The sequence below is a fragment of the Cetorhinus maximus genome, chromosome 20 (genome assembly GCF_964194155.1).
Source record: "Cetorhinus maximus chromosome 20, sCetMax3.hap1.1, whole genome shotgun sequence".
NCBI lineage: Eukaryota > Metazoa > Chordata > Chondrichthyes > Lamniformes > Cetorhinidae > Cetorhinus > Cetorhinus maximus.
Window position 1 is genome coordinate 8,073,592 of NC_135898.1, and position 26,722 is coordinate 8,100,313.

The window sequence follows — 26,722 nt, forward strand, 5'->3', positions numbered from 1 at the left end:
TCGCCTCCTCCCCCAGGTGATGCCTGGGAAGCCATGTTTAAAAGTTGGGTTGATGGAGCTCGGAAACAGTTCTGCAAAGCCAACATGTGGACAAAAACCAGGCCCATGTGCTCACACAGACATTCTGTCCAGAATATTTCAGTTCAGTAACCTGGTGAACAAGTGACTCCTGCCTTGGCTTGCCTGATGTTTGGAGGCTTCTCTTGCTCATACCTTTTGCAAGAGAGAGGGAGGCAGGCAGATGCACAGCACTCTTGTAACCTGGGTCTACTTTGACAGGGTTGTCTATATGGTGTGCTCCCCGAGACACTCCCAGCCTGGACTGCTCCGCAGGTTCGAGAGCAGCCTTTCCCTTTCAGCTCCATTCTCACGCTAATGGTAATGCAGCCACAGCCTCTTCTCTGCACTCTGAAGGAGAGTTGTCCAATACAGCTAAATGAGAATGCAGATGTCATGAATAGCTAAGCATGAACAGCCATTGCTGAGCCTGTGATCTCATGACTCGTATTTACATGGTTGAGGCATGTTAACATGGCCTGTCGTGTTAAAATAATGAGGGGTGTGTGCCGGGGGCTGCTGCTGGTGTGTCCGCTGCTGTGTAGAACACATGTTACCAGACTCCAGCACCATGGAAATCACAAAGAGCGGTGGGAGAGGACAGCCATCACATGGTCAGCTCAACCAATCACAATGACTGCTCCACAGCTGATGGGAAACCAGCCCATAATGAGTCAGTCCAATCAGGTTCGTCATGGCAACGGACAAGCAGAATGCAACCGCCCGGTGGTTTGGTGGGAAAGGGGTTAGACATCTGGCAATCTGGGTGGGGAAGGGATGCAGTCAGAGGGGCTGGAGAGAGGGTATGGTGTCTGGGTATGAGTGTACACCATCAACAAGTCCAGGAAATCTAGGAGCTGCTACACCTTGGGTTTAGTGTATCTGGTAAATTGCTGCTAGAATACTCATCTTTGGGAATAGATCATGGCTCCAGGTTTACCCTCAGCATTGGAAGTTACCCGCAGTGAATCACTTCATCAGATGGTGAAGAAAATATCTTCCACTCCAATCAGAGCATGTCACTCTAACAACAGTCTCAGTGGTCTCCATTGCACAACACTGCCAGATCCAGTATCTCATCAGTGCCAATCCCCATACACTCTGGGTGGACAACAGAGGGTAGGGAGAGACAGGAGGAGGGGGAGTGAGAGAGAGAGAGGGGGGGAGAGGGAGCGAGAGAGAGAGAGAGAGACAGGGGAGGGGGAGCGAGGGAGAGAGAGAGAGACAGGGGAGGGGGAGAGAGAGAGAGAGAGAGCGAGAGAGACAGGGGGAGGGGGAGCGAGAGAGAGAGACAGAGAGAGAGAGACGGGGAGGGCGAGTGAGAGAGAGAGAGACAGGGGGAGGGGGAGCGAGAGAGAGAGACAGAGACAGGGGAGGGGCAGCGAGAGAGAGAGAGACAGAGACAGGGGGAGGGGGAGCGAGAGAGAGAGACAGAGAGAGAGAGAGAGAGAGACGGGGGAGGGGGAGCAAGAGAGAGAGTCAGGGGAGGGGGAGCGAGAGAGAGAGAGTTGGGGAGGGGGAGCGAGAGAGAGAGAGTTGGGGAGGGGGAGCGAGAGAGAGAGACAGGGGGAGGGGTAGAAGGAGAGAGAGAGAGACAGGGGGAGGGAGAGGGAGACAGGGGGAGGGAGAGAGACAGGGGAGGGGGAGCGAGAGAGAGAGAGACGGGGGAGGGGGAGCGAGAGGGAGAGAGAGACGGGGGAGGGGGAGCGTGAGAGAGAGAGAGACGGGGGAGGGGGAGCGTGAGAGAGAGAGAGAGACGGGGGAGGGGGAGCGTGAGAGAGAGAGACGGGGAGGGGGAGCGTGAGAGAGAGAGACGGGGAGGGGGAGCGTGAGAGAGAGAGACGGGGAGGGGGAGCAAGAGAGAGAGAGACAGGGGAGGGAGAGCGAGAGGGAGAGACAGCGGGAGGGTGAGCGGGAGCGAGAGAGAGAGGGAGACGGGGGAGGGTGAGGTGAAGCGAGAGAGAGTGGGAGACAGGGGGAGGGTGAGGGGGAGCGAGAGACAGACAGGGGGAAGGGGAGCAACAGAGAGAGAGACAGGGGAGGGGGAGCGAGAGAGAGAGAGAGAGAGAGAGAGAGAGAGGGGAGGGGAAGCGAGAGAGAGAGAGACAGGGGAGGGCAAGCGAGAGAGAGAGAGACAGGGGGAGGGTAAGTGAGAGAGAGAGAGAGACAGGGGAGGGGGAGCGACAGAGAGAGAGAGAGAGAGAGAGAGAGACGGGGAGGGGGAGTGAGAGAGAGAGACTGGGGAGGGGGAGCAAGAGAGAGAGAGAGAGAGAGGGAGACACATGGGGAGGGGGAGTGAGAGAGCGAGAGAGACAGGGGGAGAGGGAGCAAGAGAGAGAGAGAGAGAGAGAGACAGGGGGAGAGCGACTGAGAGTGAGAGACAGGAGGAGGGGGAGCGAGAGAGAGAGGACAGGGGGACAGGGAGCGAGAGAGAGAGAGGGGGAGGGGGAGGGGGAGCGAGAGGGAGAGCGGGAGGGGGAGTGTGTGAGAGAGAGAGAGAGAGAGACGGGGATGTGCAGCGAGAGAGTGACAGGGGGAGGGGGAGCGAGAGAGAGAGAGAGACAGTGGGGGGATCGAGAGAGAGAGAGAGAGACAGGGGAGGGGGAGCGAGAGAGAGAGAGAGAGAGAGATACAGGGGGAGGGGGAGGGGGAGAGGGAAATAGTGAGATGGGGGAGGCGGAGCGACAGCGAGAGAAAGAGACGGGGAGGGTGAGCGAGATAGAGAGGGAGAGGGAGAGACGGGGGAGGGGGAGCGAGAGAGAGAGAGAGAGACAGGGGAGGGGGAGCGAGAGAGAGAGAGAGACAGGGGGAGGGGGAGAGAGGAAGGGACGGGGGAGGGGGAGAGAGAAAGAGACGGGAAGGGTGAGCGAGAGAGAGAGAGAGAGAGAGAGAGAGAGAGATGGGGAGGGGGAGCGAGAGAGAGAGAGAGAGAGAGAGACAGGGGGAGGGGGAGAGAGGAAGGGACGGGGGAGGGGAAGCGAGAGAGAGACAGAGTTAGGGGGAGCGAGAGAGACAGGAGGAGGGGGAGAGTGAGAACGTGGTGGGAATCTCTTGCTCCATGCAGCTGTTATGGGGACACTGCAGAGGTGCAAACAATGGTAAATGTCAATGTGAATCATGTTGAAAGCTGAGGTTCAGCACCTAGTCCGATTGTGTGAAGTTGGAGGTTTTTCAATGGCACTTGTGTTTTGATTAACCCTATGTGTGGTCACGGAGCTGAGCACCATTTCTGTTCACAATCTAGAACCAACAGCTAAACCCTGAGGAGAGGAAACCAGTGAAAGTTCTGTAAGCAGACTAAAGCCATTGCTTCTCTCAGCATCCTGCGATCGTTCTAATCTTATCAAGCACAGGAGTTTGAAGAAAAGATTCTTCTTACCTGTGTTATTACATTTCCATTTCTCCAGGGACAGGATCGCTCGGGCAGGAGCTAAGAACGCAAAGGCACTGGCCTGAAACAAGGGTAACCTGAGAAACACGAAGGACAAATTATACAGGGAACACAGACAGTCAACACTTGTTCCCCCCCTTTCACCTTCATCAGAAGCAGTCAACGCTCCAGGACAAACAGAAACTAGCTTTTCTCGGGTCAATAAGCAGACAGAGGGGTGGGACCTGGAGTCCAGTGCTGGGCTCTGGACACTGTTGGAAGGTGGGCTTGCTCTCAAGTCTCCAGCTTCATCTCCCGAGATGATGCATCTTCAAATGCTCACACGATCAACTCGACAGAGAGCGGAGGTGGAGTTTGGGCAGGAGTGGTGACGTTTGAAGTGCACAGCTAGAGCGTATTGACTCAGTTTTCAGTCGAAGGTCGAAATGAGCAGCTGGTCCCTGGCAGCATATCACCTCCTTAAATAAGGAGAGCCAGGTCAGGTCAGGTCATCTGCACCTGCTCTCGGACAATGGGAATTGGGTCAAAATTTCATCAGGTGTCAAGGAAGCTGCAGCCTTCCTTCACAGTTTGGGGTCGAGAGATAACGAAACAAATATGCAGCTCACACTTTATCTGCACAGGCTTGGGTCAGACAGGGAAATAGGCCAACTGACGACAATGAACTCAGAATTCAGCTTGCTGCTCTCGAGTCTTGAGGCTTCGGTTTTGTGCTTTTACTTGATGGCCAGAACCTGACACAGTTCAGGGTAACTCGCTCAGCCGTCCACAGCAGCAGCAGCAGCAGCAGCCAGGGGGACGGTAACCAGAGGACACACATTTCATCTAATTGTCCAAAGAACCAGGGGCACCTTAAGCAAACCCGTTCTTAATTTAACTTGATTTTTTTCACACAGCGAGATGCTGTGATCTGGAACATGCTGCCTGAAAGTGGAATGGAACCAGTTTCAGTAAAAACTTGCCAAAGGCAGTGAGATAAATACTTCAAAAGGTAAAATATGAATTGCAGGATTATGGGGAAAGGCTAGGGTGCGCGGGATTAATTGGATGGGTTTTACAAAGAGACAGCACAGGCATAAATGGGCCAAACGCTCTCTTTCTTCTCTGCATAATCCATAGGCATGGCCAGGAATCACATGCACAGGTTCAAAACCAAGCTCCCTCTGCAGTTTAACCCAGAACCCAGTGGATCATTTTCACTGCCCCCGAACGTCACTGAAAGAGACACATCCGGCCATTATCAAACTGCCCTTTATGAGATCTTGCTGTGCAGAAATTGGTTGCTGTGCTCTCTGCATTACAGCAGCAACCACACTTCAGAAAGTCCTTGCGAGGCTGCAAGAAGCTTTGTGACATGCTGTGAAAGGGAGGATGTCAACCGAAATCTTCCTACCCGTTCACGCATCAGCCAGTGTCCCTGTTTTTAATCGCTCCACCATTGCTGGCAATGCCTCCAGCTGCCAGGGTCCAAAGCTCTGCAATTCCCTCCACTTCACTAACTTTCTCACCAGGATACCACAAGTTTGTCACATTCTTGCCTCCAAGTTTTACCTCAGGAAAAAGCATCTAACTCTCTGAATATTTGTTTTGTGCACAGATTGAATCATTTTGGCGAGAGTAGACAGCCTAGTTGTACTCCTGTCTTCAGCTGAAACATGTCCAATTGTCTAACATTTGGCCTGATGCTCACTATTTGGTCCCAGTGTAGCCTCTAGATACATCTCGCTTCTTAACCTTTCTCAACACACAGCTACAAACCCAACCTCTTTGGTCAAATCGTGGTTTACCTGTCCTAATAACTCCTTGTTCCCCTCTTGTGTAACCGTGGCACATTCCGAGAAGGCACTACATCAATGCAAGCTCTTATTGTTGTGGTTGTGTAATGTCCAGGAGCAGCGGGATACAAATCGTGGGGCCCTGGTGTTTCTCCTGCTTCCAAGCCCCTCTCCCTCCACCACCAACCCACCCTCCCAGCATCAACCCTCTCCCTCATTCGAGTGGAGCCAGTTAAGATGTAGCTGCCTCAACAGCTCTTTGAATTGGAAACTGTACCAGTTGAAGCCAACTGGATTGACTTAAGTCAAAGACGACACTGACTTGAGCAGCTTAAAACTGCCCCTGTGAGGGAGCCATTTCATGACTTGGTTGCCACAGGGTGCTGTCACAGAAACAATACATGACATTAATTTACAACAAACATTCCTACATCACTCCTTTTTTGTCTGAATTGCAAATTTTCTGTCTTTTTCATGCAGGCTCCTAAGTATTGGCAGCATGGCTTTCCTCTCAGTCATCTAGGACAATTTATACAAAGATAATCTAAATCCTGTATCAATACGCTGAATGCTGGTCAGGGAGACCCGCAGGGATTGCAGAATTGAGGCTCTAGCTGTTCCTACACTCGACACAACCAATCTTCCTGACCTCCTCCTGCTCCATGTCCCTCCCCCACATGCTCACTTGGCAGCTCGGGAGAGGGGGGTGTGGTCAAGCGGGAGGGAGTGAGAAGGCCTGACAAGCGGGAGGTGGGCAGGAAGCTTGGCCAAGGAGCCAGGGATTTGCACACACTTGAGGCAATGTGGTACTCGGCAGCGGGAACGTTGCGTTTGGAAACGGAGGCAGGGGGGAGGGGCGGGGAGGCCATGAGCTTAATGCAGAGACAGGCATTGGGCCTTGTTGCTTTGCTTTCCAGAAAGCACCCGCCTTGCCTTCTGCCACTGATACCCAAGCCAGACGAGGGTCTGGGGAAATCTGGCACACCTTACTCAGCCAATGACGGCTGTCGTTCTTGCAGTGTGCTGTACGAACAGCGTGTGGAAAATATTCGCGTGGCCCCAGGTTTTGCACCTTGTGCAGTTCCCTCTCCCAGCCATGAACGGACATTGATCCATTGCACAGAAACAGATGAAACCTAATATTCCGCCAGCCAAAGAGAGAGACAACATCTCTCTGTCTGAGCTAGATTTGAACCAAGGTCCCTGCTTCAAAACGTGAAGCCATCCAGATGTGAGCAGCTGTTTCAGCAGAGCTCCCAGTGCACAACGCACTGATCAAAGGCTCAAATGAGGACACACCTTACTGACGTCAAGGTCCGAGAATGGGGAAGGAGAGTCAATCTTGCACCAACTTAACTTAGGTCAATTTCAAAGAAATCCTACATTTAGATATCACCCTCTGTTATTGTCACCCACGGCCACTACCACCTCGAAGGACAAGGGCAGCAGATACATGGGGACACCACCACCTGCAAGTTCCTCTCCAAGTCACTCACCATCCTGACTTGGGAATATGTCACCATTCCCCACTGTCGCTGGGTCAAAATCCTGGAACTCTCTCCCTAACAGCACTGTGGGTGTACCTACATCAGATTTGATTTTACTCTTACATGGGATGTGGGCATCGTTGGCAAGACCAGCATTTGTTACCAATCCCTAACTTCCCTTAAACGGAGTGGCTCATGAGGTCATTTCAGAGGGCAGTTAGGAGTCAAGCACATTGCTGTGGGTCTGGAGTCACATGTAGGTCAGACCAGGTAAGGACAGCAGATTTCCTTCCCTCAAGGGCATTAGTGAACCAGATGGGTTTTTATCCATTTGCCTGTTGCCATGGTCACCATTATTGATAGCTAGCTTTATATTCCCAGATTCTTGTTAATGGGCTCAGCAGGTCTGAGAGCATCTGTGGGGAGAGAAACAGAGTTAACGCCGCGAGTCTGTACGACCCTTCAGAGCTCTGTCAGACCGGCTGAGTTTGTCCAGCATTTTCTGTTTTTATGTCAGATTTCCAGCATCCGCAGTATCTTGCTTCTGTCTTCTTGTTAATGGAATTCAAATTCCACCAGCTGCCATACTGGGATTCGAACCCATGTCCCCAGAGCAAACTGAATGACTAGTCCAGTGTCCTCACCACTACACCACCATCGCCCCCTAAAATAGACTACAGCACTTCAGGAAGGGAGCTCACCACCATCTTCTCAAGGACAGTGAGGGATGGGCAATAAATACTGGTCTAGCCAGTGATGCTCACATCTCGCGCTTGAATCTAAAACACACAGTTGACTTGGCAATAGCTTGGTGTGGTTCTGGAGGGTTCTTTGCTCCATCTTGCTCTCTGGTGAATAAATACCTGCATCCCAACGTGCTCTGAAGCAGTGTGGTCAGTCCCACGCAGAAGAAGATGGTGCCAATCAGCTGGCTAGTAGCCCATTGGTCAAAGCCAACACACATGGCATCCACCAGCAGGAATGGTACAGCGATGGTGCCACTGAAACAGGTCAGATAGTGCTGGAAAAAAAGGCAAAGGAAGCATTAGTCAGCGTAGAATCAGCACACAGAACAACACAGCTCACTGCTTTTATCAGCTTGCCCTTTTTCCCCCACAAGTTACACACATAAGGAGGGAGTAGACGTCCATTCTCTTACATGCTCTTCACAGATGCTGCACTGAATGGGAACAGCAAGCCAGGGCATTTCCCATCAGTTCACCATCTCTGGCTCCACCACAGTGTTGGCTCATGCGCCTGATGCTTTCAACATTGAGACAGGAATCACCATGCAACCGAAACTGATCTCTGATGGCAATGCTCACAGCAAGAGACACGCCTTCAATGTTTTAATGAGACACCTTCTGCTGCTAAGAGAGTTTGTACTTCAACCAGCAGAATTCCATCAATTGTATGGCACAGAAACAGACCAATTCCACCCAATTGGTGTGTAGTAGCATTTATGCTCCACATTATTCTCCACCCATTCTATCTACCCTTATCTCAGCATATCTCTCTGACATGTACATCATCAACAGATGTTAGCATTTTCATTCTGGGTGCCTCCTTGCTTTTAACCCCTTAGAACAGCAGCTCCAAATGGGAATGGGCACATCTGGAGGTCACCCAGGGTTCAATTGTAAGGAGGTTTGAAGAGCTACCAATTTCTGGCACGGGGGTCAGAAGAAATGACTGTCATTATTTAGTTTTTAAATAACTTGGGACAACTTGGGCAGCTGACGTGAACAATATTAGCTAGATCCAGACCATCTACAGACATCCTGCCAGATGTATGCTAAGTGTGTTGAAATCCCATGTCCTGGAGTTGACAGCCAATAGTCTTGCCAGACTAATGCCCAATACATTCCCCTGACGTTGTCCTGCTCCCTATTTGAACAGGGCTGTCTGAGCCATCATCCCTGCTGACATTTACTGCCGTGTTAGCACAATAGACCACAGCTGCAATATCTTCAGTGCTGCATTTACCTGACACCTCTCCACCAACACCTTGTGTCCTTCGGTTGCTGAAGAGCAGCCTGAAATTGCCCTCAGAGGCCCAAGTTAATGCAGAGTGCTTACTGGGGAGACGGTGGCGCAGTGGTAATGTCGCTGGACGAGTAATCCAGAGGCCCAGGCTACTGCTCTGGGGACATGGGTTCAAATCTCACCACGGCTGCTGGTGGAATTCAAATCCCATGAACAAAGCTAGCTCGGGGGAGTTCTCCAAGCCACGAGAAGGTGAGGGGAAAAGCTGTGGGTTGTGTAAAAGCAGCTTTGCATTTCACTGCATATGCTGCAATCTCTGTGAAACATTCAGGTCTGATCCCAAAAGATGCCCAAGGGTTCTGGTTGCCATTGTAAGGGGTGGCTTTCCCCAGTGTACTTACATCTCACCTATTAATGAGAAGAAACAATCTTTTGGGTGGTACAGAACTTGAGTAATGCTGGAAAGAGAGACATGTTGCTGAAGCTTTTTCTCTTGTACTCATCAGGACAGATGCAAGAATGCCAAATTTCAAACAATCACTGCAATTTATACTGCAGGAAAAAAAGGTACTGATTGGTTGGCAAGTCAACTCTTGATTGGCTGAGGTCTTGCGCTTGCAAGAAACAACATACATTCATAAGTTGTCTGGAAACAAAAGGAATATGTTCAACAGAAAATGCTGAAAAACTCAGCAGGTCCAACAGCATCCATGGAGAGAAAGCAGAGTTAACGTTGAGTCTGTATGACTCTTCTTCAGGGGCTCTGAAGAACAGTCTCCTTCCAGCTCTGAAGAAGAGTCATACGGACTCGAAACGTTAACTCTGTCTTTCCCTCCACAGGTGCTGTTAGACCTGCTGAGTTTTTGCAGCATTTTCTGTTTCTGTTTCAGATTTCCAGCACCCGCAGTATGTTGCTTTTATCTTAGGAATGTGTTCAAGCCTGGTGGCTTCTTTGAATTACCCGTGAGCTTGGGCAGCCCATAGTTCACTGTCGAAATTTGATATTCTGCATTTGTCCTGACGACACAGGATGAAAAGATTCAGCAAGTTTGTCTCTCTTTGCAGCAATGAACAATCTTTTGTTATTTAGTATCTGGGCTGATATTGGAACTCAGCCCACTTGCTGTCCTCAAGTTTGCTTTCAACGCCCAAGAAATGCTGGTGCTTTCCCACAAAGAGTGAAGCAAGGAGCCTTGAAAGATTTCTGGATTCTCTGAAAGCAGCTTATTAAAAGCTAGGAACAGACACAACGGGAGGAAGCTTTCCAACAGGAAGATAAGACACGGAAACAACAGGTCTTGTGATACTCCTCCTACTTCCGGCTCCCCTCGCTCACTGTGCTGCTCCTTACCCTTCACAACACAGAGGATCAAACAGCTAGGTGGGGAATGAAATAAGCTCCTGTTCCCAGGAGAGAGGGGGTCAACGGAATGGATTGGAGTTTACAATGGCAAAGCTCTGACTGAAGCTGTGGCGATTCAGCCCAGACTCGCTGACTACTCCATATCGCCCTAAAATCACCCACGTTAGAGGCACAGCACAGGCATGTTCGGGTAAGGCAGTCCACTGGAGCGTTCCAGGTAGTTTAATTCAGGGAGCATGCGCTACCAGTCCCCCCCACCCAGCCCCTGACATTCCCCACCTCCTTTTCCCTTGTGGAAGTTATCCCAAATGAGGCAGCGCACTAATAGGCTTGAGCAATTTTACAGCTCACCCCGCCTGGGTCATACTGAGTTCTGCTGGCTACATGTAAGGAACACAAGCCTGTTCTTCCCTCAGTGAAGACAGGATCTCAGAAACCGGCTTCACCTCATACAGTGGAGGCAGGTGTCCTGAATTACTGGGATGGACAGCTCCTCTGATGAATTCAGAAGCCCTGATCCCCTGTACTAGGAGGGTCGGAGAGGGATTTTCCACGTTTCCTCACACAATATCCTACCCCGGCCCCCAGCAGAAAGAAGCTGGGTTGGATCTGCTTCTTCACCTCTTGGTTCTTCGGTGGGAGGATATATTGTGTGTCGGACGAGCTGGACAGACAAAGAGTCTTTACCTGTACATTCATAGATGTGTCTCAGATTCAGACACTTCGTCTCCCCCCCACATTCCTTTCTGCTCCCCGCAACCCCCCCCAACCTCCAAAGACCCCACTTCAGTCAAGGCTCCCACTGGCTTCCCTCCAAAGCAACCATTCTTCATAAAAAACGAGGAAGCGGGGCAGGGTGGGACCATACAGATCGCCTCACTGATTTACAGAGATCCATATCATCTCGACAGATCTAATAATGCAGCCTGCTCCACTACCAATAATCTTTTACCTCAACTCCGTTTCCCATTCTGGATTCACTAGTACCCCAAAACCCGTCAGTCTCAGTCTTGAATCTACTGAATGAGTAGGCATCCACAGCCTGTGTGATAGAGAATCCCAATGAGTGAAGACATTTCTCCTCATCCCAGACCTAAATGATCGTCCCTTGATGCTGACCTCCCCATGAGCTGGTCTTGGGCACCAACGCTCTATCATCAGCCCGTGTCCAATGCTGTTGGACATTGGACATTCCAATGCAATTCCATCTCCTTTCCTACACCAAGGGATTTTCAAATGAGTTGCTTCCAGCTCATGGCCATGTTCTTCAGGGTGGCTTACATACTGAACGAATCAAGTAAAGAGTGGACTCGGAGAGCATACAAGGTGTAACACGAAGGAAGAGGGTCATGGAAAGCCACCAATGTCCATCATATGAAGGAGACTCTTTGCCAGGAAAAAAAACACAGTTCCAAATCAGTCAGCACATTGGTGACGAGAAGCAAGTCCAAGAAAGCAGGCAAAGCAATGAATAAGAATGACTTGTAAGAGAGCAGAAGTAAAACCAGCTGCCGTCCGTTGTAAATTAGTCCCTTTGCTTGTACCATGGAGAATAACTCGAGCCGAGACATTGCTGCATTCAACTGCTACGAGTGGGGCTCACACGACAGTCTTAATGATATGGTACAGACACAATTAGACAGCTTATCATTAGCTCACTATAATTAACCAGGATCACTGGGCTGGTTTAGCACAACATGATTGTTCAGCGTAGGAGGATACCTCACCCATAATATGTCAGAGAACATGCCTATTTCCAGGTTTATGTCAGGGAATGGAGAGACTCCCAATCCTGGGTCAGTCCCAGGGAAATGGACAAACTCCCAATCCTGGGTCAGTCCCAGGGAATGGGTAAATGCCCAATTTGATCCCAGCACAAAAACAAAAATACCTGGAAAAACTCAGCAGGTCTGGCAGCGTCTGCGGAGAGGAACACAGTTATCGTTTCGAGTCCATATGACTCTTCAACAGAACGAAGGAAAAATAGAAGAGAGGTGAAATATAAGCTGGTTTAAGGGGGGGTGGGACACGTAGAGCTGGATAGAGGGCCAGTGATAGGTGGAGATAACCAAAAGATGTCATAGACAAAAGGACAGAGAGGTGTTGAAGGTGATGATATTATCTAAGGAATGTGCTAATTAAAGGTAGAAAGCAGGACGAGCAAGGTACAGATAGCTCTAGTGGGGGTGGGGTGGGGGGAAAGGATCGAAATAGGCTAAAAGGTAGAGATAAAACAATGGATGGAAATACATTTAAAAATAATGGAAACAGGTGGGAAAAGAAAATTCTATATAAATTATTGGAAAAAAAAGGGGGATCGGAAAGGGGGTGGGGATGGAGGAGAGATCTAAAATTGTTGAACTCAATATTCAGTCCGGAAGGCTGTAAAGTGCCTAGTTGGAAGATGAGGTGCTGTTCCTCCAGTTTGCGCTGAGCTTCACTGGAACAATGCAGCAGGGCAAGGATGGACATGTGGGCATGAGAGTAGGGTGGAGTGTTAAAATGGCAAGCGACAGGGAGGTCTGGGTAATGCTTGCGGACAGACCGAAGGTGTTCTGCAAAGCGGTCACCCAGTCTGCGTTAGGTCTCTCCAATGTAGAGGAAACCGCATTGGGAGCAACGAATGCAAATTGGGAGCAGCGAATCCAGAGAGGGTGAGATTCCCTTTCCTCACATTAGATTCCCACGAGGGAAGCATGGGGAGGGGTGGGTGCTGGGGAAAAGACATTCCTATTTCCATGTAACTCCTTGGGAAACAAAGGTCAATCCTTCCAAATCGCCCTTTCACTGTTTCATCTACAAGTAAAACAAAACTGCCGAACGCTGCCGGACTCAAATCAAAGAGAAGGTTCTGGAAATTGCTCGTTTGCCCGGTACGTTTTGTCCAGTAAGGAACATGGTTTCAGATGTGACTCAGGCTGGTGATTTGAAAGATGATGGCCTTCTTTTGAAATCCTCCAGTCACCGTGTACTTGCTGCATTACAGCTGTGATTCGATTGCTCTCTGTGTTCCCAGGTTACACAATGAATCAGACTGACATCGCCACCAAGTTAATGATACACCCACAAGTAAACAAGAGCAGTATAAAGCTGACCGCTTTCCGTCAGCCTTCACTCTCCATCATTTCGGCCTGACTGTTGTGCTGCTCCGCAAAGATGGGTCAGCGCCACTGCTGTGTGTCTTGTTTACCTATATTCCTTCCAGGCATGCTCATTGATAATGATACCACCTTAAAAGCTCAGTTGTAACCCTGTTCCTGTTTCGACCCTCATTATTCAGCGCCTGCTAGCTTGGACTTTGAATTATTCATGACCAATTTTAAACAATATTTAATCTCCTTCCCACCTCCCAATCAACCAGAAGTATGTCTGTGTGACAGGAGCTTCCTGTTGCCATTGTTACTGACCCTTGTTGGGAGCCCAGTGCAGTGCCAGGATGGGTTACAGACTGAACGATCAAGTAGAGAGTGAGCTAGGTATTCTTTCCCTCTCTCTCCCCCCCCACCCCCCCTCTCTCTCTCTCCTGAAGATAGCCGGCTCCTCCTGGGCCCTTCTTCTACAAGCTGCTGTCTTCAACGTGTCCCATGTTCCAGTGATAGCTCAGAGTCACATTCAGCGGGTTACATGCGTCTCAACAGCAAACACAAAACAGTCGACAGCCCGCTTTACATCAGGCCCAAGGTGAGCATCACCCCGCCCCCCCCCGCTGGTATTAAGTCAGTTATTTGAACATGAGCTTGACGCTATTCTCACTTTGCACACCCACGGCTCCGGTTGGGATTTACTAATTGGCGTTCAGCAGTAGATGCTCTGCCTCATTTCCCTTGAATACAGACACTGTAACCCCCCCGCAAGTGACTTCAGCACAGGGATCGAATCTAGAACCTTCCAAATGCACTGGGAACAGTGAATTTGACTCTAAACTATATGGAAGTCACAAGTCAATGATGGCACCTAACGCTTCATGCTTGAAGCTCCTGGTTTTACCTCACCCCAGCTCCCAGGGAAGAGATTTCTCACAAACGTACCTGTAAGCCCAAGAATATACAGAGATACCAGGGTGGAACATCCTCAATGGTGTAGATCATGTCCATTCTCTGGGGGTCAGTGGCGCCACTCGTCTCGGAGACTTCAGATAAAGAGGACTGGGGAAGGGAAGGACACAACATGAGCAACGAGTATTCAGCTGCAGAACCATCCCAGTTTACAGAGTGGAGATAGCTCCAAGACTTTACCCTTTCCCACTTATCAGGGAGCAACGCACACAGGGCCTGAGAGTTTGCTGAAAAAGCTGGCTTTGGCCAGTTGCCATGACAACACAGTTCCTGGAGCTGGAAATTGTTGGAGAGACTTCTGAATCTCAGCTACAAAGAGTTTTTGGTTACAACATTTGAAATGCTTGCACTAAACCATGACCCCAGGCAAGGAGCCAAAAGATTTATCCTCACACAGCTTAGACCAGGAACACAATCTGGAGAGTAATTTCAGGCCTGCACTTGAGTCACTTAGAAGGCAACAATCAGCTTTGTGAAGCCTGCACATCAGCAATCTTTCTACTCCTCTTTGCGGCTGGTCGCATCGACCTGACAATGTTTACCCGGCAACTAGCCAACGTTTGCAGTCCTAGGCCCATGTGTTGAAGGGCGCCAACTGCCTCTTAATGCCCAGAGAACCAGCCACTGCCATCATTCAGTGGTTGGTGGGTGGCGGGGAGGGGGTAGTGGGGTGGTTATTTCCAAATGCTCGTTAATTGCCTGAAAAATGGTGCATCATAAGGTACAAATTAGAGGGGTGTGTGTTTGTGTGTTTCCTGGAGGGTTTGGGCGTCACTACAACTCTAAACAGGTAACCAGCCTGCCCACTAGAAACAGGAATACCATTGCGTGAAAATCAAGTGCTAAATCATGCCTATCTATGCCAGGCAGTGAGTGACATAACCACTGGAGATTATTGACAAAACACTGTCACCAACACTCCCCTAGATCCCAAAAAGCAAGTGATGGGAGGAAAGTTGAAAAGAAGAGGAGGACAGGAACGAACAGGACCAGAGAGTCTCAGACAGATCGTTCCTTCAACGTACAAATGGGAATAGTTAACACCAAAACCAACTGCCACCAGCACACTTGACAAGCAGGTCATGGGGATGTGGGCGAATAGAATACTGCAGCACAGGTGTCATGACACAGCAGTTGGTCCAGGTGGAGTTGTTTAAAATCCCAGAGGCAAGCTTTAAAACAACTGTCATAACCTATATTTTCATGTGTAAGTTTGAGATACAGCCCTGAATTCAGAAATGAAACCACCAATCCTCTAGAGGTTTTTATATACATTAAACATTCATTAATTTACCAGTGAATTAAACACATGCGCATGTCTACAAATTACTACCATAATAACTTTTAAACAAATTCCCAAGTTAATCACTCCCAGGCAAATCTTCATCAAGGCAACAATAACCCATAGACTTAAACAGACACCAGGTAAAGCACATTTGACCGTACGAATTCAAAACGAGGTTCCTTCCAATTTGGTTCCTTCACAGACAGTTGTAGGCTCATAGGCTGCTTAGATCTCACATGCCTCTGACCCCCACACACAAAATTCTTTCCTGTATATATCTAGCCTTCCCTTTGAATGCAAATTCTCATTGCATCACCATACCCTTTGAGCTCCACCTCTCCTAACAATAAAACCCCTTTCATAGTAGCAATTTTATTAGTAATATAAACATATTGCTTGGTGTCTCCTAGCTAGGTGCAAGATTTCGCTCCCACTCTTGAATGTTCTATTCAACAAAATGCAAGTACCCTCTGCCTTACTGTTTAACATCTCAAAACTACTGTACATCAAAGCACCCCAAACTAGCTGGCTTTAATCCAATTAAGACACACACACACTCACACCCACAGACATATGCTCTACTACAAGTCCAATTTAAAATAATTTCCAATAACATTATATACATGACTATCTTCATGACACAAGGTTGTCTTCAAGTGAAGCCCATTGCATCAATTCAAAACATGTTTAATAGAGAGGTTAATGGGGAGGGCAGGACAATGGGATTTGGTTGGAATCACTGCAACAATAAGTTAGCACAGGCATAATGGGCCAAATGGCCTTCTTCAATGCTGTAACCTCTGTGCTTCAGGATTTCCAAATTAACTGTAATGTTCAGGAGTGCTGCTATAGCTGCTACATCATTGAGATGACAAAGAATATATTGCTCTCCTTGGCCTGCTCAGCAAATTTCAGACAAATCGCCATTTGCAAAGAATAATGCATCAAACATCACATCTGACACTTCATTCCGGTGTTCAGCATTTTCACAACAGGAGATCAGCACATTTACTGAAACTCTCATGATTCATCCACAATTTGCATGTCATGGTCAATCCTCCTCATCTCTCCCTATCACAAAATACAAAGCGGGTCTTGACCTCAGTTCCAGGCATCGGAACTGATTTGAAATTCAGATGCCCGCTATCCACAGTGCCCACCTTCTCTGCTGGGGTGAGGGAGGGTCACTGTGATAGAACCATGACTCTTACCTTGTCTGCCACGCTGCTCTGCTTCGTGTAAACAGCCATCAGCTCCGTGATCTCGGTGTCCTGCTCACCATTGGCTGGAGCAGCTCCATTCATCACCACCTACGAGAGAGCCAACAGGGGACAGATGGTCAGAATTGTCCGAAGCCAACAGCGGAGCTAAAAGGGACTGGCTCTGCAGCATTGTCTCATCAATACACACTCCCAGAACAAAGGGAGAATCAAACCTCACTCTGGGAAGCAAGATGGCAGGTTCAGAGTCATTGCCACATGCAATGAGGCCATTCAGCCATTGTGTCCATGCCAGACTCATGCTAACTATAGCACATGAACGTAGCACAAAAGTGCTTCCAATATAGGTGACTTGACTGCACACGTGCACACAGAGCCGCAAGTTGTCCGAACATGACTGCTTTCCCCTCACTAACCTATGATTAGATTTATGCTCCTGAAGGTGGCAGCTTCTGCTGGGACTAACCCAGGTACAGGTCCATCACCTCTGACAAGGGAGCGGAGGACAAAGCTTTCCGATGGATGCCCCTGGTATGTCTCCACCCCCCCCACCCCAGAGAAAGACACAGCCTCTCCCCCAAGGCTGTTATCCCAGGAGGGAACTGCTGCTCAGCATCAGGGAAAAGCCGTACCTGAGGCTGGATATACAGCCAGGGAGGGCCTGGACAACGTTCCCATCACAACAGATGGACACATGGGCAACACAAAGGTTTCATTCAACCGTGGAAATGCTTCAGAACAGCTCAAAAAGAACCAACGATCTCTGCTCAAAGCCAGGACTCGAACTCTCAGAGCCAGCTGCTTATAAAATTGCTGATTAAATAAAAAGGACACTTGTGGAAGCTTTTCCTCTTGCACTCAGCAGGGATACTTCGCTGGACAAGAAACGTCGACATGCCTCTTTTTTTCAGAAACTATTAACACATGAAATGTTTTTTGTTCAGTGATGAGATGTGGGCGTCGCTGGCTGGGCCAGCATCCATTGCTCATCCTCATTGTCCTGGAGAAGATGTTGGTGGTGGTGAGCCACCATCTCAAACACAACCCAGCGGCTTCCTCGGCCATTTCAGAGGACCGTTTAGAGTCAACCACATAGATGTGGATCTGGAGTAACATGTAGGAACTGATAACTCATTTCTCTGTGGCTGGAACCTGACAGGAATCATCTGTGCGATGGAACTGGGGGCTGAGTCACCCCCCACCTCATTAAATTGGTATGATGTGATTTCCATCTGATGACATTCAGAATAAAAGGCTGAACCGCCTCTGGATTTCGGGATAAGATGCGCTCCTCCCAAGTCTCCTGCGTCAGCCTTGTGATAAGGCAGCAAAGTGTAAAATGAAGACAATGTCAGAGAGCTGCTTAGATCAAAGTTACAATCAGGTTACAACCAGATCAGTTACAATCAGATCTTATTGAATGGCACAGCAGGCTCCAGGAGACAACTCCGGCTCCTAATTCGTAAAGTGTGGCTTAGAGGGGAGAGAGAGAGAGATAGGTGAGCGTTGAGAGGTGAGAGAGAGAGAGAGAGGGAGGTGAGAGAGAGAGGGAGGTGAGAGAGAGAGGGAGGTGAGAGAGGGAGAGAGGGAGGTGAGAGAGAGAGAGGGAGGTGAGAGAGAGAGAGGGAGGTGAGAGAGAGAGAGGGAGGTGAGAGAGAGAGAGGGAGGGAGGTGAGAGAGAGAGGGAGTTGAGAGAGAGAGGGAGGTGTGAGAGAGAGAGGGAGATGTGAGAGAGAGAGGGAGGTGAGAGAGAGAGGGTGAGAGAGAGGGAGGTGAGAGAGAGAGGGTGAGAGAGAGAGGGAGGTGAGAGAGAGAGAGAGAGAGGGAGGTGTGAGAGAGAGGGAGGTGAGAGAGAGAGGGAGGTGTGAGAGAGAGGGAGGTGTGAGAGAGAGAGGGAGGTGAGAGAGAGAGGGTGAGAGAGAGGGAGGTGAGAGAGAGAGGGTGAGAGAGAGAGAGGGAGGTGAGAGAGAGAGGGTGAGAGAGAGGGAGGTGAGAGAGAGAGGGTGAGAGAGAGAGGGAGGTGAGAGAGAGAGAGAGAGAGGGAGGGAGGTGAGAGAGGGAGAGGGAGGTGAGAGAGAGAGAGAGGGAGGTGAGAGAGAGAGGGAGGTGAGAGAGAGAGAGAGAGAGAGGGAGGTGAGAGAGAGGGAGGTGAGAGAGAGGGAGGTGAGAGAGAGAGAGAGGGTGAGAGAGAGAGAGGGAGGTGAGAGAGAGAGAGGGAGGTGAGAGAGAGGGAGGTGAGAGAGAGAGAGGTGTGAGAGAGAGAGAGAGAGAGAGAGAGAGAGAGGTGAGAGAGAGAGAGAGAGGTGAGAGAGAGAGAGAGAGAGTGCGAGTGAGCGAGTTACAGGTTGAACTCTGGAGAAACTACCTTGTCCTCTCAAAGAGGCAAATAAATGACAGCAGGAGGCCTGCAAACTGAGAATGCTGCATCAGTTCATGCTTCCTCTCTAATTTCAGATATCTTACATCACTGGACAAAAAGGTCTCCCTGCTTCTCCCATACAAACTCTGTACCATGTACTTGTAGACAGAGTAAAGAGCCCATAGTGTTCTGCCTCTACTCCAGACTTCTAGGCCAGGAAGATAAAGAGAAACCACGTCGACATTGGTCTATACAGCCTGTAGACCCATCAGGATCATCAAGTCTTCAACATGCTTCCCTCTTCCCCCAAACACAGTCGTGACCACCCCAAACCAGTGTTTGGCCCAGACGCTGACTTCTCTTCAGTGACTATCTGAACCTGCCCCAGAGCACTAACCCAGCTCCAAAACTAAATCTTCTTCTATCATGTGAACCCCAAGTGTTCATGTCACAATGCCCCCCTCTAGCCCCATTCCATTTCACAACAATGGAACTGACACAATCGAACATTCCTAGTATCTCCAAAGCCTCTTCACTCATCTGCATCAGCCCATTTCCAGACCAACTTTCAACGTGACTCTTTTTAAACATCACTCCCCTTTCTACTGCTCTTCTCAAACACCAAACCCAACATCACAAACAAAAACCGTGAAACTCTCGGCGATATTTGTGTGAAAACAACACGGCCTGGTATTTATATAGCACCTTTAACTTAATATAATGTCCAAGGCGTTTCACAGGAGCACCAGAAAACTCAACATTCATCGTAAGGGGACCTAAGCAAAGATAACCCAAAGCTTTCTCAAGGAGTTAAATTTTAAGGAGTGTCTTAGAGAGAGGGTTAGGAAGGGAATCCCAGAGCTTACAGCCCAAGCACACATGGTGAAATGATAAAATTAGGAGATGCTTAGGGTGCCACCATTGCAGGAACACAGTAGTCTCACAGGGTTGTGAGGCTGCAGGGAGATCACAGAGCTAGAGAGAGCAGAGGTCATGGTTTAAAGGTTTAAAAACCAGGATAACAAGTGGAAAGCCAAGGTCATGCTTAACAGGAAGCCAGTGTAGGTCAGTGAGTACAGGGCTGACGGTCAAACAAGACATGGCACCAACAGGAATACTCTACAGAGGGTAGAGGTTTTTTTTTATTCATTCATTGACACCTCTTTTTTTTGTAGGTATGCCTGCTGCTGCTCCTGGCATGCCCTCCTGCACTCTTCATTGAACCAGGGTTGATGGTAATGGTAGAGTGGGGGAATATGCCGGGCCGTGAGGTTACAGATTGTGTTCGAGTACAATTCTGCTGCTGCTGATGGCCCACAGTGCCTCATGGATGACCATTCCTGAGTTGCTAGAGTGTGGGAGAGCAGCCAGGAGTGCGTCGGAATAGTCAAATCCGGAGAGAACAAAGTCACGAATGAGGGTTTCAGCAGCCGATCATCTGAGATGAGGTGAAGTCGGGTCATGTTACGGAGATGCAAATAGGCCGTCTTTGTGACAGCACAAATGTGGGGCGGGAAGCTCATCTCCAAATGTGAAGCCAAGGTTGCAATGAGATTTAGCTTGAGACAGTTGCCCAGGAGAGGAATATTTAACAAATTGAAACCACATTTCTTCATCTGTCCTACATGAACCAGTCAGAAACAGGTGAACATTGAGAGCAGCAATGGCAGTGGGGTGGCCCACTGGGATTTGATAGATCAAGATGGCAGTGGCTTGCTCCTCTGGGAGCTCTTCCTTTCAGTGCATTGATGCTTCTACCTGGAATGACAGATATACCGTCTATTTGAAGAGATTATCTGTTACATGCCCAGGTTCACCGTGCAGGATCATGGATGACTTCTAATTTCTCCTAAACATTACCCTCTCATCTGAAAGGCTGGGTCTTGCTGCACTCAATACTTTTTAAGCTACTTTTCAATGCAAACACTACCTTGGCAGGCACTCCTGACAAGGAGCCTAACGTGGGCTCTTGCTTTGCATTTTCTCACCCTTTCCTGTCCAATGATGGTGACATGGTGGGTAGGGCTTCCAAGGACCAACTGATATTCCCTGTGTGGGCAGGCTACTGAACCCAGTGGGCATCGGCCAGTCCAAACACTAGTCGCCCTTGACATCCACTAATCAAGACAGGGCATGGCAAATGGCTGCTCCTTCACCAGTTAGGAGGTGACTGAGGTCACGTCCAGTTCATTAAGCAATGCCCCAGAGAACAGAGATCAAATATCCGATCAATATGACAAAGTAGCCGGCCACGTATTGCTCCTCAACTCTCCACAAACACGATGCTTTTCTGTGATGATGTAAAGGTTGGAGGTCAGTGTTCAGGAATGAAAGACACCTCCTATCAGCCACCAAGTGTCAGCAGCAAGTACCCACACCCAGTTCCACCAGCTTCCTCCCTTCAGCTTCCCACTTGTTCAATTTCACTCGTGCCACCTGAGCAGATGAGTGAGACTGTGCCAGGCTATCTACCAAGGCTCAGCGATTAAGCACTCTGGCCTCAAGGTTGTGGGTTCAAGTCCCACTCCAGAAACTTCAACACAAAACCTACACGTCACACTCCAGCGCAGTATGGAGAGAGTGCCGCATCATCAGAGGTGCCATCCTTCAGATGAAGCATGAAACTGAGGTCCCGTCTGCCCTCGCTCTGGCTCAGGCCTGGCACTATTTTGAAGAGAGCAAAACCAGTTCCTGAACCAATTCTTATCCTTCAGCTATGGTAAAGTGAGGTCCCTGTCCCTTTAAGAGAATGTCGGTCATGTGACAGCACTGACAAATCACTGTGCAGTGCGGGCCACTGGGATTGATCGGTCTAGTTCTGGAGGTTTCTGAGTGAGCTGGTAATCTGCCCTATGACTCAATAAACCATCACTGTTTATTCTTAAATCAGTCTCTCCCCGTTATTGATTGCAAGCAGCAATTCATGAGAACAGAGGAAGGTGTGCAGCTAGAGTTCGGTCGGCCAATGAACTCAATTACCCAAGACATAAAAGTAGCATCATTGTTATATCATTGGAGAAGAGTTAGGAACTATGTTCTGTTGAAGGGTCGTGTGGACCCGAAACGTCGACTCTTTTCTTCTCTACAGATGCTGCCAGACCTGCTGAGTTTTTCCAGGTAATTCGATTTTTGTTTAGGAACTATGTTGTTAGGTGCATGTATGCATCAGTATCCAGGATGCTACAGCACTCACTACTGCACTACAGTCTGTGCACCAAAAAAACACCCAGATAGAGAACTGAAATACAATATATGAAAGATTGAGAAGTGGGATTGTTTCCAACTTCCAGGAGCCACAAGACATAACAAATATGACATCACTGTTCCTGGGAGCTTGCTGTATGCAAAATGGATTCCCATTAGCAATGTAAAGTGGCTCATGAGGTCATGAAAGGCGCTATGTAAATGCAAGTACACTCTTTGCCTGATCAGTCATTAATCTGGGGCAGTTCAGAGCTCTCTATCTGGATTTAATGATCCAAAACCTTGTCAGGGTCGAAACAACCTGTATAATCAAACCAAATTCAACTTTAATCTAGATGCTCTGCTGTTCCTTCTGTTTCATGAAGCAAGGATTCAAATAGGAACATTTTCAGGACAGGCAGATAGAGAGAAAGAGAGCAGCACAGTGCCAATTGGTTAGCACAGGTTGAGTAATGTACCATCAGCATACCATGAACACAGGCTGCTGACTCATCCTGCAGCGTGTATGGATCTGGCTCTGCCTTTTTAATCTCGTAATGGCAGGACAGGCAGGGGAGGGGAGAAAAAGAGAGAGAGAGAGAGAGAACTCCGAGGGGGAACTTACACAGAACAGAATCCGGTTGAGGGGCTCCGAGATGATGAACAACAGGATCCATGTGAATTGCGCCATATCAGAGCCAGTTTGAACAGGCACACTGTTCATTTCCACCCCCCCGGATCCTGACAACACAGCACAAGATCGCCAGAAATCCCGCAAAACCTCTCTGGAAATATAAATGGGATTTGTAACCCAGCAGGACAGCCTTCACATTATTCTCCAAAAATTTCTATAGCACTTTTCACAGTCTCAGGACGTCCGAAAGCACTTCCGCGCCTACAAAGGGTGTTCGAGTTGTCAGAAGAATAGCTAATTTGTGCACACCAAGTTCCCACTAACAGCAAAGAGATGAATGACCAGCCAATATGTTTTGCTGAGTGTTGGATGAGATGTGTGATGAATTCTCTAATCAAGACCTTGGCCTCATTTGTGCACAATGTTGCCTAAATATACAGGCGTCTCGGGACCTTTTGTCAACATCACAAGCCCTTTGGAAATGCAGGCTACTGTAACTGAGGACCTCAATGAATGCAAGCATCAGGTGGAGTGCACGAAAGCAAAAACCAAAGGAAATATGAAAACACATTGCAAACCTAAGCAGTAGGAAGAAGAGATGAGAGTTAATATGGAATGGAAGGAAGTCACTCAGCCCATCAAGTCCATGCTAGCTCTCTGCAGCGCAGTCCAGTCAATCAACATTCCTCTACTCCACGTCTGAAGACCCGCAGACCTGGACTGAGCATTTGAAAGGCCAGGTGCCCAAACTGTTACCCGAATGGGAAACTCAAGTTTCATTCCAATGTGTCCGGCCAGTGACTTACAATCACTGCAGAATTAATTATTAATATTTTTTTGGTAAATAAATGATGAAAGATATTCAAATGTATGTACACATGAACCAAAAGTGAGAGGACTGTTCCAGTTCTTGCTTAAACTTTTCCACACTGCTGGCTTCAGCTTGCTTCTACTGGGAGAAACCTGGAATTTTTCAAGCAAGTGTTCTCAATGGATTATACGCTTGCACTGCCTTATGGTCCAGCTCTTTCCCGGGAAAGCCAACCCTTGTCCTCGAACCCATCAGTACTGATGCCTCCCCGTCATCTTCCCCTCCCACTGTCCACTGCAGGCTCCTCAGTGACCATCGCTCTTACCCCACCCCCCACACCTCGGTGAGCCCCCTCTGCTCATGGGCCAGGCTCAAATTTAAACATTCTTTTAAACTGCCAAAAAAACTCCAAACTGCTCATGTTAAAGAGCTCCAAAAGAGAAAAATTAGCCTCTTGTTGAATTCAGTTTTTTCAAGGGAACGGCAAAAATTATCCAAGATGATTTCTTTTGAACCAAAATGGTGATGAACAGGAGGGAGTTACAAAAAGCGACAGATTGCGACTGACCAGTGGAGAGAGAGAGTGTGGTGACATGAAGTTTCAGCCTTTCCTCCAGGTTTATCAAAAATTGCAACCCAACCTTCTGCATTGGAGAAGAGAAGATGCTGACTGCTCTCCATTGCAATCTTCCTGTTTGCTCTCTCTTAACTCACGGCAGGGAGATGGAGGGAGTTAGCTCGTGATCTGATTGAATGGCGCAAGTTTGAGGGACTGGATCGCCTCCTCTTGTCACCATGTTTCCCTCTTCAAGGCAGTGACCTATTATAAAGGGTTGTGCAGTCCTTTCCTGCCTGATTGGCCAGGCTGTGCTGTTCACAGACTATTTGAGCATCAGAGGAGAATTCCAATCCTGTCCATCAGCTTTAAACAGCATTCCCACGGGATTGATCTTTGCCCTCTTCCTTTCCAGCATGAGGGACACTTACTGCTAGCACTCAGCCTCAGGAATTGAAAATGGACCATACTTGCTTGGTCTGGAGTACACGGAAGTAGTGCAGTGATATCTTTCACACCAGCTGAGATGGTAGATGGGGCCCTTGAATTAGCATCTCAGATGAGAGCCAGCACCTCCAAACAGTGCAGCAGCTCCTGAGGGCTGCATTGAGGGTATCAGCCTTGATTACGTGCTCTGGATTCTGAAGTGGGAGTTTGAACCCACAACCTTTTGACTCAAGAGGCAGGAACGCAACCCACTGACCCACAGCTGCAATTTTATTAACTATTTGCTCAGTCATCTTCATATTTGTTGAACAGGTTTGTGTCCCCAATTCAACCTTCACCGCTTCTGTAAACAGGGCCACAGGTCCAGTTGCTCTCTGCGATCATTTCCCCGCTCTCAATGTAGACAGCTAAGTAATCACTCCAATATCCACACATGGGCCCTTTCCAACAAGACAGCAAACCAGCAGGCTGGCCCCGGACTCAATGTGCACCTCTCAAGTTTGGCATTGGGGCAAATCCTGTGTGCTGAGCCTAGCCTTAGCCCACATTGAGCTTGCTCAGCGCAGGCCGACTGTTACAGCAGCGAGACTCCCCCCCACCATGTTTGACATTTGAGTCAGTGCAGTTCGTTGCTGGGCTATTCATGACGGAGGGGAACCACACAGAAGAAACCCCATGATGAACAAACTGACACTGCACACTCAGAAGCATTCAAGTTTTCAGATTCTGACAAAAATCACTTGCATCAACATGTTCATTACCTCAGCAAAACTGCCGGTGGAAACTCTAACAATTGGTGCTGCCGATTGTTGTATACAATTACACAGAAATAGACTATTCAGCCCAACTCATGGGTGCTGGTGTTCATCCTCCACCTCGGTCTCCTGCCAATCCACCTCAACCTCGCAGCAAACCTTTCTATTCACTTTTCTCTCAGCCCTCTATCCAACCTCCATCGGAAAACATCCAAGCTTGTTGCCTCAACCACTTCCTGCGATGCCGTTAAACAATTAGCAGGTTTTCATAAAAATGGAAGCTTGCAGCACAGGAGATGACCATTCAGCCCATTGTACCTATGCTGGCTCTTTGGAAGAGCATTTGGAACACAGGCAGCCCCACAATATTGGACTTGTATCTGGTCAAACTGAGTACAGAGGCACCTGTTGTTGTACGCACTTCATTGATCCTGGCTGTCATTGCCAAAGTGACTAGGGGGATTTTGTTGTAGGAACAGAGCAATGGGAACATGGATGGAGATGAGATAAACAAAGCCAACTGAGATAGTCCAAAGGTGAGGGGCTTATCCTCTGAAGAGGATCTGAGTTTAGAAGAATGACAGGTGTGATCTCGTAGACCCATACGATATTCTGAAAGGGTTTGACACAGCAGGCGTGGAGAGATAGTTTCCCCTGGCTCGGGAGTTTAAAACAGAGGGGCAGTGTCTCACGTGAAGGGAACAATCATTTACCACTGAGATGAGAAATTTTCTCCACCCTGTGAATTGTTGGAATTCTCTACCCCAGCGGGTTGTGATTCCGGAATACTTTTAAAGGAGTGGGTGGGAAAGCAGAGTTAAAGGGTGAAGCCTAACATCAGCCAGGAATGTACTGGGTGGTGGAGGAGGCTCAACAGATCTGTCCTCAGCAATGACCCAGACCTCCCTGTCGCTTGCCATTTCAACACACTACCCTGCTCTCATGCCCACATGTCCATCCTTGGCCTGCTGCAATTTTCCAGTGAAGCTCAACGCAAACTGGAGGAACAGCACCTCATCTTCCGACTAGGCACTTTACAGCCTTCCGGACTGAATATGGAGTTCAACAACTTCACATCATGAACTCTCTCCTCCATCCCCAGATGGAGATGGGGATCTAGGCTGCTCTGCCACCTCGAAAGAATTGAACAGCTATAAGTCAACTGTTTGATATGGCCCTTGAAGCCAAAAATCCCAACTTGTCTTCCTCTGCAATCCAGCTTCTAATTCCATTGCTGACTTTTCATGTCAACTATGGCTCAGGTGGGTCACACTTTCCCTGCTCCACGTTAGAAGGTTATGGATTTCAGTCCCACTCCTGAGACTTGAGCACAGATATCTAAGCCAACACCCCAGTGC

At 48.8% G+C, this 26,722-nt stretch overlaps 1 protein-coding gene across 1 annotated transcript in view; it reads right to left on the reverse strand.

Annotated features, from left to right (window-relative positions):
* Nucleotides 1–26,722, reverse strand: part of slc23a2 (solute carrier family 23 member 2) — a 66,416-nt gene that overhangs the window by 26,482 nt on the left and 13,212 nt on the right. The window contains exons 2-5 of the mRNA XM_078565316.1: nucleotides 16,611–16,709; nucleotides 14,088–14,204; nucleotides 7,574–7,731; nucleotides 3,437–3,525 (exon numbers count right to left, since the gene is read on the reverse strand). Coding sequence (XP_078421442.1) covers nucleotides 3,437–3,525; nucleotides 7,574–7,731; nucleotides 14,088–14,204; nucleotides 16,611–16,709 — 463 coding nt within the window. The remainder of the gene's footprint in view (nucleotides 1–3,436; nucleotides 3,526–7,573; nucleotides 7,732–14,087; nucleotides 14,205–16,610; nucleotides 16,710–26,722) is intronic.